The sequence below is a fragment of the Nerophis lumbriciformis genome, linkage group LG05 (assembly GCF_033978685.3).
Source record: "Nerophis lumbriciformis linkage group LG05, RoL_Nlum_v2.1, whole genome shotgun sequence".
NCBI classification, from domain to species: Eukaryota; Metazoa; Chordata; class Actinopteri; order Syngnathiformes; family Syngnathidae; genus Nerophis; species Nerophis lumbriciformis.
The window spans coordinates 32,464,510-32,480,530 of NC_084552.2; the positions used below are offsets into that span (position 1 = coordinate 32,464,510).

Here is a 16,021-nt window from a genome sequence, read left to right on the forward strand (position 1 = left end):
ATAAAAACAAAAAAAAGAGTCAGCAGGTTCTAACTCATGAGTACAGCTTCAATCGGCATTATAGCGGCAAAGTGGACTTTGCATTTACTATACATGTTTGTATTGTTTAGTTCAGTTGTTTCTCTTTACATTGGCACTTTAAACACAAAAACAATAATTGTGTTAATTTATTTTGAAGTATACATCTTGCACACATCCGGTTTAAAATGTGTTTATTCTCTTGCGCTTCAAGTCACAGTGTCAGGCACCGAGCTGGTATATATATATATATATATATATATATATATATATAGATAGATAGATAGATAGATAGATAGATAGATAGATAGATAGATAGATATATTACACATTAATACATATACAAAACCCAAAACCTGTGAAGTTGGCACCTTGTGTAAATCGTAATTAAAAAACAGAATACAATGATTTGCCAATACTTTTCAACCTATATTAAATTGAATAGACTGCAAAGACAAGACACTCAATATTCGAACTGGTAAACTTTGTTATGTTTTGCAAATATTAGCTCATTTGGAATTTGATGCCTACAACATGTTTCAAAAAAGCTGGCACAAATGGCAAAAAAGACTGAGAAAGTTGCGGAATGCTCGTCAAACACTTATTTGTAACATCCCACAGGTGAGCAGGCTAATTCGGAACAGGTGGATGCCATGATTGGGTATAAAAGCAGCCCCCATGAAATGTTCAGTCATTCACAAACAAGGATGGGACGAGGGTCACCACTTTGTGAACAAGTGCGGGAACAAATTGTCGAACAGTTTAGGAACAACATTTCTCAATGAGCTATTGCAAGAAATTGAGGGATTTCACCATCTGCGCTCCGTAATATCAAAAGGTTCAGAGAATCTGGAGAAATCACTGCACGTAAGCGGCAAGGCCGAAAACCAACATTGAATGTCTGTGACCTTTGATCTCTCAGGCGGTACTGTATCAAAAAGCGACATCAGTGTGTAAAGGATATCACCACATGGGCTCAGGAACACTTCAGAACACCACCGTCAGTAACTACAGTTTGTCGCTACATCTGTAAGTGCAAGTTAAAACTCTACTATGCAAAGCGAAAGCCATTTATCAACAACATCCAGAAACGCAGTTGGCTTCGCTGGGCCTGAGCTCATCTAAGATGGACTGATGCAAAGTGTAAAAGTGTTCTGTGGTCAGGCGAGTTCACATTTCAAATTGTTTTTGGAAACTGGATGTTGTGTCCTCCGAACCAAAGAGTATAATTCCAATTTAACCATTCAGACTGTTATAGGTGCAAAGTTCAAAAGCCAGCATCTGTGATGGTATGAGGGTGAAGGCGCCATTAATGCTGAAAGGTACATACAGGTTTTGGAGCAACATATGTTGCCATCCAAGCAACGTTACCATAGATGCCCCTGCTTATTTCAGCAAGACAATGCCAAGCCACATTCTGCACGTGTTACAACAGCGTGGCTTCGTAGTGAAATAGTGTGGGTACTAGACTGGCCTGCCTGTTGTCCAGACCTGTCTCCCATTGAAAATGTGTGGCGCATTATGAAGCGTAAAATATGACAACGGAGACCCCGGACTGTTGAACAACTTAAGCTGTACATCAACCAAGAATGGGAAATAATTCCACCTGTAAAGCTTAAAAAAATTGGTCTCCTTAGTTCCCAAACATTTACTGAGTGTTGCTAAAAGGAAAGGCTATGTAACACAGTGGTAAAAATGCCCCCGTGCCAACTTTTTTGCAATGTGTTGTTGCCATTCAATTCTAAGTTAATAATTATTTGCAAAAAAAAAAATTTTGTTTCTCAGTTCGAACATTAAATATCTTGTGTTTCAATTGAATATAAGTTGAAAAGGATTTGTAAATCATTATATTCTGTTTTTATTTACGCTTTACACAACGTGCCAACTTCACTGGTTTTGAGTTTTGTAAATACACGCATACATATATACATATATATATACATATATATTGGTATAGACATATAATAATTATATATCATTATATCATATAGAATAAAAATAATAATTTAATGTAACATGATTGCTACAATTGAATAGTTTATCTTAATATGCAATATGCCTTTTTTCAACAGTTTAACTCTTTGTTTTGACAAAAACAGGATTACACGATTCATTATTCAATGTTATGTACAAAACAAAACAAAAGCATAGGATGTCTAGTATCCATAGCTGCCATATGGAGGTCTGTAAAGTTTTGGGAAGGTAAGGAGCTGGACGCGGCTGAAGGCAAACTTCCTGCTTCCCATGTTTTTCTGAACGTTCTCCATCCTGCAGCCCTCCCTGCACACAAACAGTCAGCTCCTTTTTACAGTTCATCATTAACTGTTTATTAGGGCTGATCATAGATTGTCATGCTTTTTTTTTGTCCTTCACAGCCTGTGTGGCTCTACTCGTACTTGGCTACTAGCACAAGCAGGCTGAGAATGAGCCAGAGAACCAGAAGGTGAGAAGTCACCAACAGGAAAGCAACAGGATACAAGTGTGGTCTCGTGCCTTTTGGGGCAAAACACCGCGGGAAGTTGGACTTCTGTTGGTCCGAGGGCTTCTCCCCAGACTCTAACCCAAACAGTGTTGGACCCGATTTGGCATAACAGCCCAACATCTGCCCCCAGGACAGATGACACCTGCAGGTGTGTGTTAATGTGTGTACCAAAAGAATGGTTTGAGAAAGAATGAAGAGGACATTGGAAAAGAATGGTATTAAAGGGCACATTTTAGATCAAATGAAGAAGTCAGTCATCACTCTCATGCAGGAGAAACCTTAAGGAATTGTACCTCCTCATTTGGTCCAGCGCAGTGCAAAAGTGATGTTGGCTGAGAGCATGTTTGTCCCTGAGCAGCATGCACTGCTCCAGTGTCACTGACATTGCCGTTCGGTCCTTGGCGCTCTTACAGCTGGTTAGACGCACTCCGCTCACTTGACGACAGACCTTGACAGATAGAGAGTCTATAATCTCCTCCCCGCACTCAAACTGATGAACTTTCTTACCGAGGCAGCCAGCCAAAGCACCTCCACATTCTTCCTCCTCTGAGCTTCCACGCTCCGACTCAAAGATGCTAACATGTCCCACAGAGATTGCACACCAGCTGGAAAGTAAGAGTGTTTTAATTGTAAAAATGGCCGTTCCTGGTTGGGTGTGTAGGGTTAAAGGTGGTGGTGTGGACCGACCGAAGTCAGGCAGGTGATCTCTCAGCGTGTTACAGTAAACTTTCAGTTGCTCGCAGCTCTGCTGATTCAGCCTTTCCTGCAGGGAGTTGTTGCCAAACCTCTCAGCCACAGTCTGCTGCTGGTTGATGCCAATGTTGAAGAGAACAGGGTGAATGGGAATCAAACATCCTGCTCTCAGTTCACCAGGCAGTGTCATGAAGGCTGACGTAGGCAGTGGGACGTTGACAACAATGGAGCCCCTGAAAAGACACCCAGAAGCCACTTTATTAGACATGATGTGATGGCAGTTGGCATGATACCAGGATGCACAGGAGGCAAGACAATGAATACAAGGTACATAGATACACAGATCAAACAGGAAATACTACCAAAACAAGAGCACCAGGACAGGAAATGATACCAAACACAGGAAAATAGAGAACTAAGTCTTAACTGTTATGTGGGATCATGACACTGGGTAAGGGTGTGCAAACGCTGAAGGTCACAGTCTGATGAGGCCATCAGTAACACATCATCAGCAGATCAAAAACAAGATCCTAAAGCCCCCAACCCGAACACCCGCAATGCCATGGCTGCGCCTACAAATGTCTTACAATGTTCCTCTGAGGGTCGGCTGAAGGTCTTCGGGTTGTTCCGTTTTTGCTTCAGTTAGGGAAAATGTGACTCCCCCCAGGTCAGCCACCCCCACCATCATATCCTCCAGCATCCCCACTTCATCACCTGATGCACACAGCATGCACATAAGGACGGTGTGATTGTGTACTGTACGCATATGCATTTCTACCATAAGTGCTGAGCAGGCCTTCAAACTGAACCAGGATTCCGACTGCGTGAAGCTGCTGCAGGAACTTTGAGTCCCCCAGACCGTCGTAGAGCCTCAACAGGAAGCCGCATGTGGTCGCTGAGAGCTGAAAGATAGGTAAGTGTAATCAGTGAACTGACATATTTTTAAATTAAATCTTTAAAAGTATGTTTGTGGATATTCAACTAAATTATTTTGAGGGACACATTTCCAGAAAGCTAAAAACCAGGGGGCCTGACTTCTCCCTTCAGTATTAGTCTTATTTCGTAAATTCCAAAGAACCAGCGTTCGCTACAGTTGACATTTGATTTTGGTCTAAATATTGTATCAGAGTTAGAGCACTCCGTTGTTTTTAAGGACCTTCTGCAAAAAAGCTAGACAAAAATAGCACTCTAAATAGTTGTTTTTAAGAATCTGCTGCAAAATGTAAGTCTCTCACAAGTTTTATAACTGAACTTGCAGGCCACCAGGTGAAAAGTCCAAATAATGAAAAGGAGAGGACCTAAAATGGAACTTTGAAGATTACTACTGGTATAACTAAAGAAGTTGAACAAATGACTATAACTGCATCTGAATTAAACAAAGCCTTATTTACATGAATCACGTTACAAAAACATGTGAAACTGCCAAAAAGGACAGGACTTGAATGTGTGCCTTGAGGAACACCTCAGTTATGTAAATCACAAGTTTGGACCCCAGTTTTCTATGTTTGCTGGCAAGGTTAAAACGTCAATGCAAGGACCTGCCAATGTGTTTACAGTGGTCCAAGCTCCTCTTTAGGAGCACTGTTGTGTTTTTAGGAATTTGCTGCAAAAATGTTTGTTTCCCAAATTATGAACTGAACTCGGGGGCCGGTATGGTGTCATTCCCGGGTCATTCCCGATAGTTGAATGGCACAGCCAATCTCCCTCACTTGTTTCCTCCCCTTTTGATAGAAGCGGTGCTCAAAAAACTTCGCTTTTGAAGTTTGTCTATGAATGTTCTCATTCATCCAGGTCTTTGTCATATCAGGGCATTCAATCGATCGCAACTGAACTGCTTGGTTTGTCAGATCCAGTCCCAGTCGACCAATCTAAGTCTTTGAGCACGAACTGATGAAGTCTACTCGGATGAGCGGCGAAATGTCTTCCAAGACAAACCAAGCAGTCCAGTTGCAATCGATTGAATGCCCTGAGTTTTGAAGTTTTGGGTTTTTATAACGTGATGAAGGACAAACTTTCAGCATGGACATGATATATCCTGACCTGCCCCATGTATACGCTCACTACTCCACAGAAGACAGATTAGGCAAAACAGGCATCATTATACACATCATAAAATAAAGCATTAAGCCAGGAGTGTCAAACTCATTTTAAATCAGGGGCCACATGGAGAAAAATCTATTACCAGGTGGGCCGGACTGGTAAAACCTCTGCACGATAAGTTAAAAATAAAGACAACTTCAGATTGTTTTCTTTGTTCAAAAATAGAACAAGCACATCCTGAAATTGTACAAATCATAATGTTGTTGGGTTTTTTTTACACTTACCGTATTTTTCAGAGTATAAGTCGCACCGGAGTATAAGTCGCACCTGCCAAAAGCGCATAATAAAGAAGGAAAAATACATATTTAAGAGTATAAGTCGCATTTTTGGGGGACATTTATTTGATAAAACCCAACACCAAGAATAGACATTTGAAAGGCAATTTAAAATAAATAAAGAATACTGAACAACAGGCTGAAAGAGTGTACGTTATATGACGCATAAATAACCAACTGAGAACGTGCCTGGTATGTTAACGTAACATATTATGGTAAGAGTCATTCAAATAACTATAACATATAGAACATGCTATACGTTTACCAAACAATCTGTCACTCCTAATCGCTAAATCCCATGAAATCTTATACGTCTAGTCTCTTACGTGAATGAGCTAAATAATATTATTTGATATTTTATGGTAATGTGTTAATGTATTATGTATGTATATGTATGTATAGGGGCAGCATGGCGTAGTGGGTAGAGCAACCGCGCCAGAAACCTGAGGGTTGCAGGTTCGCTCCCCGCCTCTTACCATCCAAAAATCGTTGCCGTTGTGTCCTTGGGCGGGACACTTCACCCTTTGCCCCCGGTGCCACTCACGCCGGTGAATTGAATGATGAATGATAGGTGGTGGTCGGAGGGGCCGTTGGCGCAAATTGCAGCCACGCTTCCGTCAGTCTACCCCAGGGCAGCTGTGGCTATGAAAGTAGCTTACCACCACCAGGTGTGAATGAATGATGGGTTCTACATGTAAAGTGACTTTGGGTACTTAGAAAAGCGCTATATAAATCCCAGGTATTATTATTATTATTAATCATTTCACACATAAGTCGCTCCTGAGTATAAGTCGCACCCCCGACTTATAGTCCGAAAAATACGGTACATGTTGCGGTTAATAGTATTCTATCTTTATTTTTTGTTATTTATACTTTCTGAATAAATTATGTGATAATGTTTATCAGTCAACTCATTGGTGTTAATTTTCAATCTATCAAGATAAAAAATAATATCAAAATTAAATTACAGTATGTTATTTATGTAGTTGGATCATTTTCCTCGACTGGTGTACTAACATAATGTGGTTTATTTTGTACAGATGTAGCATCATCTACAAAGATACAAAGAATTGCTATTGCAACATCCAGTGGACACATTTAGAACAGCTGTTTCTTTCATTCAAAACTTTCAGGTTGATTTTTATACTTAGCAAACTCATACCGCGGGCCGGATAAAACCTGTTCGCGGGCCTGATCCGGCCCTCGGGCCGTACGTTTGACACCCCTGCCTTACCCTCTGCCAACTATCCCTCAGTCAGCTACATACATGTGAGGTGTACGTTTGATTATATTGTTTTTTCCTCAGTGCTGTTTATATGTGACTCATGTTAGCAAGGTAGCTCAGCGGTGCTAACGTTTGAGTCGTTCCTCACTCCTCAATGTCAAGTTGTTGTGTCTCACCGCCTGGCTGAAGACGGCGTGTCGTCTTAGAGTAAGATTGGCGGTGCCGTGCACGACGGTAGCGGAGGCCGCTGCCTGCAGGACCACAAAGGTCATGGCAGCCTGAGCCCTCTGGACCGCCTCACGCACGCAATCCCTGAGAGTGATCACCAGAGGGAGCAGCTGCTCCTGCCAATAGCCTGGGGGGCGGACAAGGTCATAAGTGTATAAAAGTGCACATACAGAGTTGTTAGTAAACACACCACAGTCGTTTGGATTGCCGTCCTGCTGCCCATGGAGTCGGTCCACCATGACGATGATGCAGCTCAGGCTGTTCGTGACGTTTGCCCACACTCTGTCCTGTGCACACAACATAAGTTCACACATGGCGGAGATATGTAACACTAACCTAGTCCAACTTGCCCACTCCTCGTCATGTTGCTGGTCGTCAGGTGAAGCGTCATGGAGGCCGCCGTCTTTGTCGTGACAGCGTTTGTGTTGAATGTCACCCAACGAGCTTCTCACGAGCTCGTCTTTAAGAGCGTGAACAAACTTCTCCGTCTGAAGAAAAAGGGATTGTCAACCGGGGTGAAGGGTTGTCGGGGAGATTCCGCTCACCTGTCGGGCTAGGTCGTCTGCGGCCCGCTGCAGCCGGGGAGCGCTGTGCTCCAGGGAGACGGACAGCAGCTCCTCAGCGAGGCCGAAGAGGAGCGGCTGCAGCTGAGCCACGCTAGCCAACACCGCCTGGGCCCGGGAGCTCTCCTCCTGGGAGTAGCACACGCAGCTGTAGGGTGGCCATGTTAAGTAATTACCACACCACTACTCACAACTAAATGGACAATTTTAGTATTGTTTCTGTTTTATTTGAAGTAAATGGAACAAAAGTACTAATTTTCCTGCTTTAAGGTGGTGATGCTCACCTGTGCATGTGGTCAGCGTGCTTGGCCAGCAGCCTCCTGAGACCGCCATGTTTGAAGGCCTGGTAGTGGTCGGCCGGAGCACCAAAAGTGATCACATGGTACCACACACCTAGAAAGTGACACCCACTTCTGTCAATCTCATGAGAATCTTTTGTTTTTCTTCTTTTAACATATAGCACACCTGTGCTGTCCTGACAGGTGACTTCCATCCGCTGAGCGTGCAGGTTTGTGGGGACAAACTGAAGGTGCTCATCCCACTTGGAGCCACTCGACTTGAAGCAGGACAATGCTGTTTGAATGAAAACCATAGTAAGAAAAATATCATAAATGCAATACATAATATAGTGTAACATTCAACATACAAATATTGTTTTGAAAAAAACATTGTTTTTATTTATAAAGAAACAAAATAATGACTGTGAATGAATGTTTGGTGGTGGTCTGAGAGGCTGTATGTTGTCAGCCAGATTTCCATCAGTCGACCCCAGGGCAGCTGTGACAACAAATAGCGTATCACCATTGAAATAGTGGGAATGAACAATTTGTTCTCAATGTAACACGCTTTGGGTCACCAGAAAAAAAGCACTGTATAAATCGGATCCATTATTATTATTATTAATCGTATCCTTTGTTTATCATCCCTCACAGTTTTGGTGCGCTGTCACTTTAAATGCTAAAAGTTCCGCCCACAATTCATGAATAAAAATGTAACAGTCACAGACAACCAATACGGATACAACATTTTCAACATCAATGGCATTAATTGAAATAACGGAAGAGATTACCAATGCAGTAGATTGCAAAAAATGTGCTGCTGCAGTGTTTATGGATCTAACAAAAGCATTTGACACAATCAATCATAGCATCTTAATAAACAAATTAGAAAGGTATGGAATCGGTCTTGAAATGGGTTAGAAGCTAGTTAACCAACAGGAAGCAATACGTGAAGATAGGCGAACACACTTCGACAGAGCTGAAAATATCTTGTGGCGTACCTCAAGGATCAATACTGGGACTAAAATTGTTCACTCTCTATACAAACAACATTTGTAAAGTTACAAAGGACTTCAAGTTGGTATTATTTGCAGATTACACAACTGTGTTTTTTTCAAGAGAGAACACACAAAAGCTAATACAAATAACAGAAGAAATAAACTAATTTTAAAAAAAAGTTTGACAAAAACAGACTATCTTTGAATCTCAATAAACTAAAATAATGTTATTCGGTAACAGTAGAAGAGAAAGTCAAACACAATTACAAATAGACGGAGTAGACATTGAAAGGGTAAAAGAAAACACACTTTTGGGTGTAATAATAGATGATACAATAAACTGGAAACTTAATGTAAAAAATATACAACATAAAGTAGCAAGAAATATGTCAATAATGAATAAAGCAAAACATGTTCTGGACCAAAAATCACTTCATATTCTTTATTGCTCACTAGTGTTACCATATCTGAGTTATTGTGTACAAATATGGGGAAACAACTACAAACGTGTACTTCACGGTGTTACAAAAAAGATCAATTAGAATAATACTTAATGTTGGATATCGAGAACATACAAACCCTTTATTTATTGAATCACAAATATTGAAATTCAACGACTTGGTGCATTTGCAAACAACTAAAATTATGTACAAAGCAAACTAATCTGCTACCCAAGAATATACAACAATTGTTCAAACAAAGCACTAATATGATTCAGTTTGAGAGACTGTTCAAACTACAAGTGTTCACAAAGTACAAAGAAGAACAATTATGATAAACATCTTGAACCTTTTAATAACATGAGATCATGATCATTTATGTATTTAATATTTGTTTACTTATATATGGTATACTTATTTATTATTTATTCACTGTTTTGTAACAGAGAACAAAGAAATGGGATAAAACTGCTACGATACGAAAAGGGGTGGGATTAAATAAGATGTGCTTTTTCCTATTCCTTTTCGGACGTGCTGTAATGAAACAACTGGAAATATGAGATGCAATACATGGCATGTTAGAAATAAACTGAAACTCAAGTGAACAACCGCCAACACTTAATGAATGCTGAATGAAGAAGACACTCCAGGGCGCATGTTGTGAGCAGGAAGTAAAACGTGTTACTCACCTGAAAGTGTGTGCAGCTTTTCAAGCGCCTCTTTGTAGGAGCCAATCAAGTAGCTGCAGTGGCTGATGACATCACATCGGAGGCCATCCCAGTGGGGTGAAAGGTCGCAAAGCTTCTCCACTTCCTGCCGACTGAGACGGAGAGGTCCAGTTAGACGTGTAAGTGTGTACACGTCAAAATATGTTAATAACATGCGTGTACATGTTAGTGAACTGGCTCATGAGCATCCTCAGTAGCTGTTTGGGTAAAGAGAAGGACAACAGCGTCTCGGACATTTGCTCTTGGACCAGCAGCCACCTGTCGTCCTCCGTCTGAAAGCGGTACACCTTACACACCTGCGCACACAGCACTGAACCCACACGCAGAAGTAAGGAAGGCGTCGCCACTATGATGATGCTAAATGCTCACCTGCTCTCGCGAGTGGGCTGCTGTGGTGCATGCGGCTGTGCAGAAGCGCACACAGGGCTGGGCTCTGAAGACAGGAAATGTAAGCCAGGTCCAAACTAAGCAGGACTCCACCTATACCTCTTCTGCAGAAGAAGAAGTTTCTTCCTCCGCGTGTGGCTGGGACATGTGCACCTCCCTGATGTTGACTTCATCGGTCATGCTGGGCATGGACAACACAACATGCACAGTTTGGTTTTTGGACACTTGCAACGTCAAAGTACATGTTATAATTCCTCTTTCCCTCATTGAACCGCAAATCCCCAAAGCTGGAAGCACTTGTGCAGCCCCAGACTGTACCGCCAGACTGTAGACACGACACAATTATCCATCGAATTACTTGTGTTGCTAACTATTTAACCAATAGTTCAGCGGGTCGTAAATCTATACCGCTATACATGTCACGGCCCGGGCACATGTCAATGTGCATTCTTCAATGAGCCCCGCGGAGCGCACCTCGGGACACGCCCACGGCCGCTCATCATCTGCACGCGTCACTCCGGCGGCAGCAAGCAGCTGTTTTCCATCAGCAATCAACGCACCTTGCGCTAATGAGAGGTCCTGCCTTCATAAGCCTGCTCAACCTGTTATCCGGCACCAGAACGTAACCATCTGTTGGCGTACAGTAAGCCACGTCAAGCTCTATGCGCACTCTTTGCTCTCTGTGTTTTCTTTCCCGTGTTATGGATTGTCTCGTGTCCTCCTTGTCGCTCCAATCTGCGGATCTCCGTTCCCGCGTTGACGAGCTGTGTGTCTCATCTTTCCTTGTTCCTCTGCTTCCCGGACTGCCTCTTGGATCTCGACCTCCCACTTGGACACGGACGTCCTACGCAGGGGCGCCGAAAAGGGGGGGTAAAGGAGACGGATTCTAGGGGCCCATGATGGAGGGGGCCCAGAGAGGCCCCTAATGATGATGAAATTATAATACAGAAAAAATAATGACACTGTGTTGGGGGCCCTGTAAAGATTATTTTCATGGGGCCCAAAATCCCTAGCGGCGCCCCTGGTCCTACGCCCCGCTATAGCCAACGACTTCCTGCTTGTTTCACGGATTTTTGAGCCTGCCCTGCCCCTTTTTGGACTTGCTTCTTGCTCAACATTTACGGTAACACTCAACAGTTAATTCATACACGTAGTCGCACACACCATACACTCCCTTGGATTTTGTCACACTTATTATTATTATTGTTTGTTATTATATATATATATATATAGTATATATATATATATATATATATATATCAGTGGTTCTTAACCTTGTTGGAGGTACCGAACCCCACCAGTTTCATATGCCAATCACCGAACCCTTCTTTAGTGAAAAAAACAAAACAAAAAAAATGTTTCAAGTTCAAGACAAAGTTATATGTTTTTGGTAACACTTTAGTATGGGGAACATATTCTAAGTAACAAAGACTTAATTTAGAGTTTTTTGGTTAGGGTTAGGTTTAGAGGGTTAGGGCCAGGGTCAGAGGGTTAGGGTTATAACAAGGCCATGCCGAATAAGGCATTAATAAGTACTTAATAATGATTAGTTAAGAGCCAATATGTTACTAATTGCAACTAATTAATGGTGAATATGTTCCCCCATACTAAATTATGTTGGATCCACTATGGACTGGACTCTCACAATATTATGTCAGACCCACTCGACATCCATTGCTTTCGGTCTCCCCTAGAGGGGGGGGGTTACCCACATATGCGGTCCTCTCCAAGGTTTCTCATAGTCATTCACATCGACGTCCCACTGGGGTGAGTTTTTCCTTGCCCGTATGTGGGCTTTGTACCGAGGATGTCGTTGTGGCTTGTGCAGCCCTTTGAGACACTTGTGATTTAGGGCTATATAAATAAAGATTGATTGATTGATTGATTGATAAAGCGTTACCATGGGGCGGCATGGCGTAGTGGGTAGAGCAACCGTGCCAGAAACCTGAGGGTTGCAGGTTCGCTCCCCGCCTCTTACCATCCAAAAATCGCTGCCGTTGTGTCCTTGGGCGGGACACTTCACCCTTTGCCCCCGGTGCCACTCACACCGGTGAATTGAATGATGAATGATAGGTGGTGGTCGGAGGGGCCGTTGGCGCAAATTGCAGCCACGCTTCCGTCAGTCAACCCCAGGGCAGCTGTGGCTATGAAAGTAGCTTACCACCACCAGGTGTGAATGATTGATGGGTTCTACATGTAAAGCGACTTTGGGTACTTAGAAAAGCGCTATATAAATCCCAGTTATTATTATTATTATTATGTTTTTTTACTGGTGCACAAAATGAACCGTGCATGAACATCACCTTGTTCAAAGAACAAAACCAACACAGTTCATAAACTCACAACAAACTACACACCTGCAAATCAGTCTGACTTCTGCTGTTGTCGTATCCGTAGTACGCCGATAAGGAGAAGTTTTTATTTACACGATGAGTCGGGAGTGTTTTGACCTCCGCCGAGCCCCAGAGCCCGACTCACCGAACCCCTAGGGTTCGATAAAACCCAGGTTAAGAACCACTGATATATATATATATATATATAAATCATAGAGCCTAACTACGCCCCCCTTGTGCTGTCCACTCCTCCCACACACAACAATACAAGCTGCACACAGACTACTTTAAGTATATCCAAGTCAGGTGTGCACACTATTGTCCCTTGTCGACATATACTGTAAATGTTGCTTGCCTGAGGCTCAGTGAGATGCGAGGCTTCTTTGAGGACCTGAGCAGATCTGGCAGGGAGAAACCAAAGAAGCTCTTCTAAGCGGCAGACAAGAGGCAACAGGTCATGTGACGTCATCATCATTCATTAAAATCGAACCTCTTAATTGACCATTGGTTACAACAAACAATACATGTGTCTGTGGGAAGGACATTAAGCTAAAGGAGGCAGCATCCTCCCTACCTGGCCACCAGAGCCGATCCCCACCTCTGGGTCCAAACACTTCACCATCATGGCTCGTCGCATTCTTTCCCAGCAGCAAGATAAAGCTTCCTCTCGTGTCTACTTCCCGTTAACTTCCTGACACAAACTGGCTTGAAAACATGCTTTTTTTAAACAAAACATTATCAGCTTCCAACTCTTCCAGTTGTCCGCCCCTTTTTGCAAGACTCGCTGTTTCCAATGACAAAATTGTCTATATTCCCTGTTTTGAGATGTAAAGTTTGTCAAACTAAACAAAAAGATGGGAATTAATCCAACACAGCATTGCACTTAAACTTCCTAGTCTTCTGATCTCCTTAGAAATGACACACACACAGAACAAAATGTCTCTGCTGGTCGAGCATCATCCTCTTCTGTCATTATCATCATCATCATCATGGCCGACAGGATTAAAGGGCCATGGTAAATGTGCAGATTAAAAGGCTGGAGCGCTTGGTTGGGCAAAGTGCAGCATTGCCAGGAAACGGAAATTGTGTGTGTTTTTGTGTAAGTGTGTATCAGATTAATAAGTGAGTTCAGAGAGAATTCAAATGTGTGTGTGTTGCAAAGCCACCATTACCCACACACTAATCCTCTTAGCATGCACAACTTACACACAAACTGGCGGCGGCGTGAGATGTCGCCCCTTGCTCGGTAAAACAGCGACTTCTCTGCTCCTAACGGGAGTGTGACCGCCACAGAAACAAGCCACATTGTCATTGCATCTGTTGAGGAAACACACACGTCGTAGTCTATGTGTGTTTCTTATCTAAAGCAACGCAGTGCTTCCTGGATGCGTGTGAGTGTGTGTGTGTGTGTGTGTGTGTGTGTGTGTGTGTGTGTGTGTGTGTGTGTGTGTGTGTGTGTGTGTGTGTGTGTGTGTGTGTGTTCTTGTATTTCTACCCTTCTTGAGACATCAACAAGGAAAAGTACCTTCCATATGAGGACCGGTGAACAAGTAAGGACATAAATCATGGTCCCAATACAGAAAACCATTGCATCTAATAGAGAATGTCTCATTTGCACCCCTGGTAGTGAAATCCATCAAAATTAGGGTGGTCCCAATTGACTGTGTGTCGGTTATAAAAGTGCCCCCCCTCGGGCCAACATATGAAATAACAAGTGTGTGTAAAAATTTGAAGTGCTTCCCCTCTGGCCAACATGTGTTGGTCAGAGGGGAAGCGAGTGTGTGTAAGAAATTGACATGCGCCCCCTTTGGCCAAAATTCGTTTAAAAATTAAAATACATATGTATAGACTAGACTTCCTTTTTATTGTCATTCAAATTTGAACTTTACAGCACAGATAAGAACGAAATTTCGTTACATAAGCTCATGGTAGTGCAGGATAAAAAAGCAATAAGGTGCATATATAAAAAAATAAATATATATAAATAATATATATAATATATATATATAAAATAAATAAACATATATAAATATATATATAAGTCAATAAATAGATTACTGTACAGATAAATATATTGCACTTTTTCACATGCGTCCACGTTTATGGATGTATGTTATATTGTCTTTTTTATTCCAGCGAGTTAATCCATTTTGGGGGGAGTTGAGGGGATAATTTAATTATTATTATTATAATTTAATTAATTTAATTTATTATATAGAGACATACTGTAATAACGAAGTAAATAATGAAGATTAAAAACCAATTACAAAAAAACCTAAAAGCGGTCTTTTTCTCACAATGTGTCAACTTTTTTCTTATAAAATTGGGAACAATTTCTCATATTTTTTCTGTTTTTGTATTATTGCAATATTTTCTCGTAAAATTATTACTTTTTTTATGTAAAATTATTACTTTTTAATGCAAAATGGTGACATTTGTCGTATACAATTCTGACTATCACAATACTGTCAATTTTTTTGTTGTTCTTGTAAAATAGTGAAATTTTTTAAGTAAAATTATGACTTTGGTCATTAGAATCAGAATCAGAAATACTTTATTAATCCCTGAGGGAAAAGTATTTTTAATTTTTTTTGTCATAATTTTGCCAAGTAAAATTCCGATTATTATTATAATATTGCCAACATTTTTAAGTTTTCTTATAAAATTGTGACTTTTGTCGAGTAAAATTACGGCTCTTTTCATAAAATTGCCAAGATTGTAATCTTTTCTTGTAAAATTGCGACTGTTATTGAGTGTAATTCCAACTTTTATCATAATATTGCACACATGTTCAGTTTTTCTTGTAAAATGCTGACTTGCGTTGAGTAAAATTATGACTTTTATTATAATACTGCCAAAAGTTTTTCTTGTGAAATTCCAACTCATTTTTCACAACCAGCGTTTTTATATTTGCATAGTATGTATATATTATTAATGTTGTAAATACAAATCTTTATATATCTAGAAAGGGTGGTCCTAAAGAGGTAGGCATTTTTTGGAAGTCTCAAGAAGGCAAGAAATACCAGAATGTGTGTGTGTGTGTGTGTGTGTGTGTGTGTGTGTGTGTGTGTGTGTGTGTGTGTGTGTGTGTGTGTGTGTGTGTGTGTGTGTGTGTGTGCGTGTGTGTGTGTGTGTGTGTGTGTGTGTGTGTGTGTGTGTGTGTGTATGGACGCTGAAGGCGTCAAGAAGTGACAGTGTTTGTGTGCGTGCGCACCAAAAGTCACAAAGGTGCAGCACTGACACTTTGGCGTCACCTAACATCAACACGAAGCG

The 16,021-nt window shown here is 41.5% G+C and overlaps 1 protein-coding gene across 9 annotated transcripts in view; it reads right to left on the bottom strand.

Moving 5' to 3' along the window:
- Window positions 1–202: 202 nt before the first annotated feature.
- LOC133606642 (type II inositol 3,4-bisphosphate 4-phosphatase-like) overlaps window positions 203–16,021 on the bottom strand; it is a 30,457-nt gene continuing 14,638 nt past the window's right edge. The window contains exons 1-19 of one of the 9 annotated variants that reach the window (XM_061960790.1): window positions 13,323–13,750; window positions 13,104–13,177; window positions 10,515–10,596; window positions 10,398–10,461; window positions 10,191–10,338; window positions 9,990–10,120; window positions 8,050–8,157; window positions 7,869–7,977; window positions 7,567–7,732; window positions 7,372–7,509; window positions 7,212–7,308; window positions 6,970–7,148; window positions 3,972–4,095; window positions 3,781–3,907; window positions 3,188–3,426; window positions 3,008–3,105; window positions 2,794–2,948; window positions 2,512–2,642; window positions 203–2,298 (exon numbers count right to left, since the gene is read on the bottom strand). In XM_061960790.1, coding sequence (XP_061816774.1) covers window positions 2,132–2,298; window positions 2,512–2,642; window positions 2,794–2,948; window positions 3,008–3,105; window positions 3,188–3,426; window positions 3,781–3,907; window positions 3,972–4,095; window positions 6,970–7,148; window positions 7,212–7,308; window positions 7,372–7,509; window positions 7,567–7,732; window positions 7,869–7,977; window positions 8,050–8,157; window positions 9,990–10,120; window positions 10,191–10,338; window positions 10,398–10,461; window positions 10,515–10,596; window positions 13,104–13,177; window positions 13,323–13,385 — 2,400 coding nt within the window. In that variant the 5' untranslated portion in view covers window positions 13,386–13,750 and the 3' untranslated portion in view covers window positions 203–2,131. The other 8 variants (XM_061960787.1, XM_061960791.1, XM_061960792.2 and 5 more) reach the window with 8 other exon arrangements.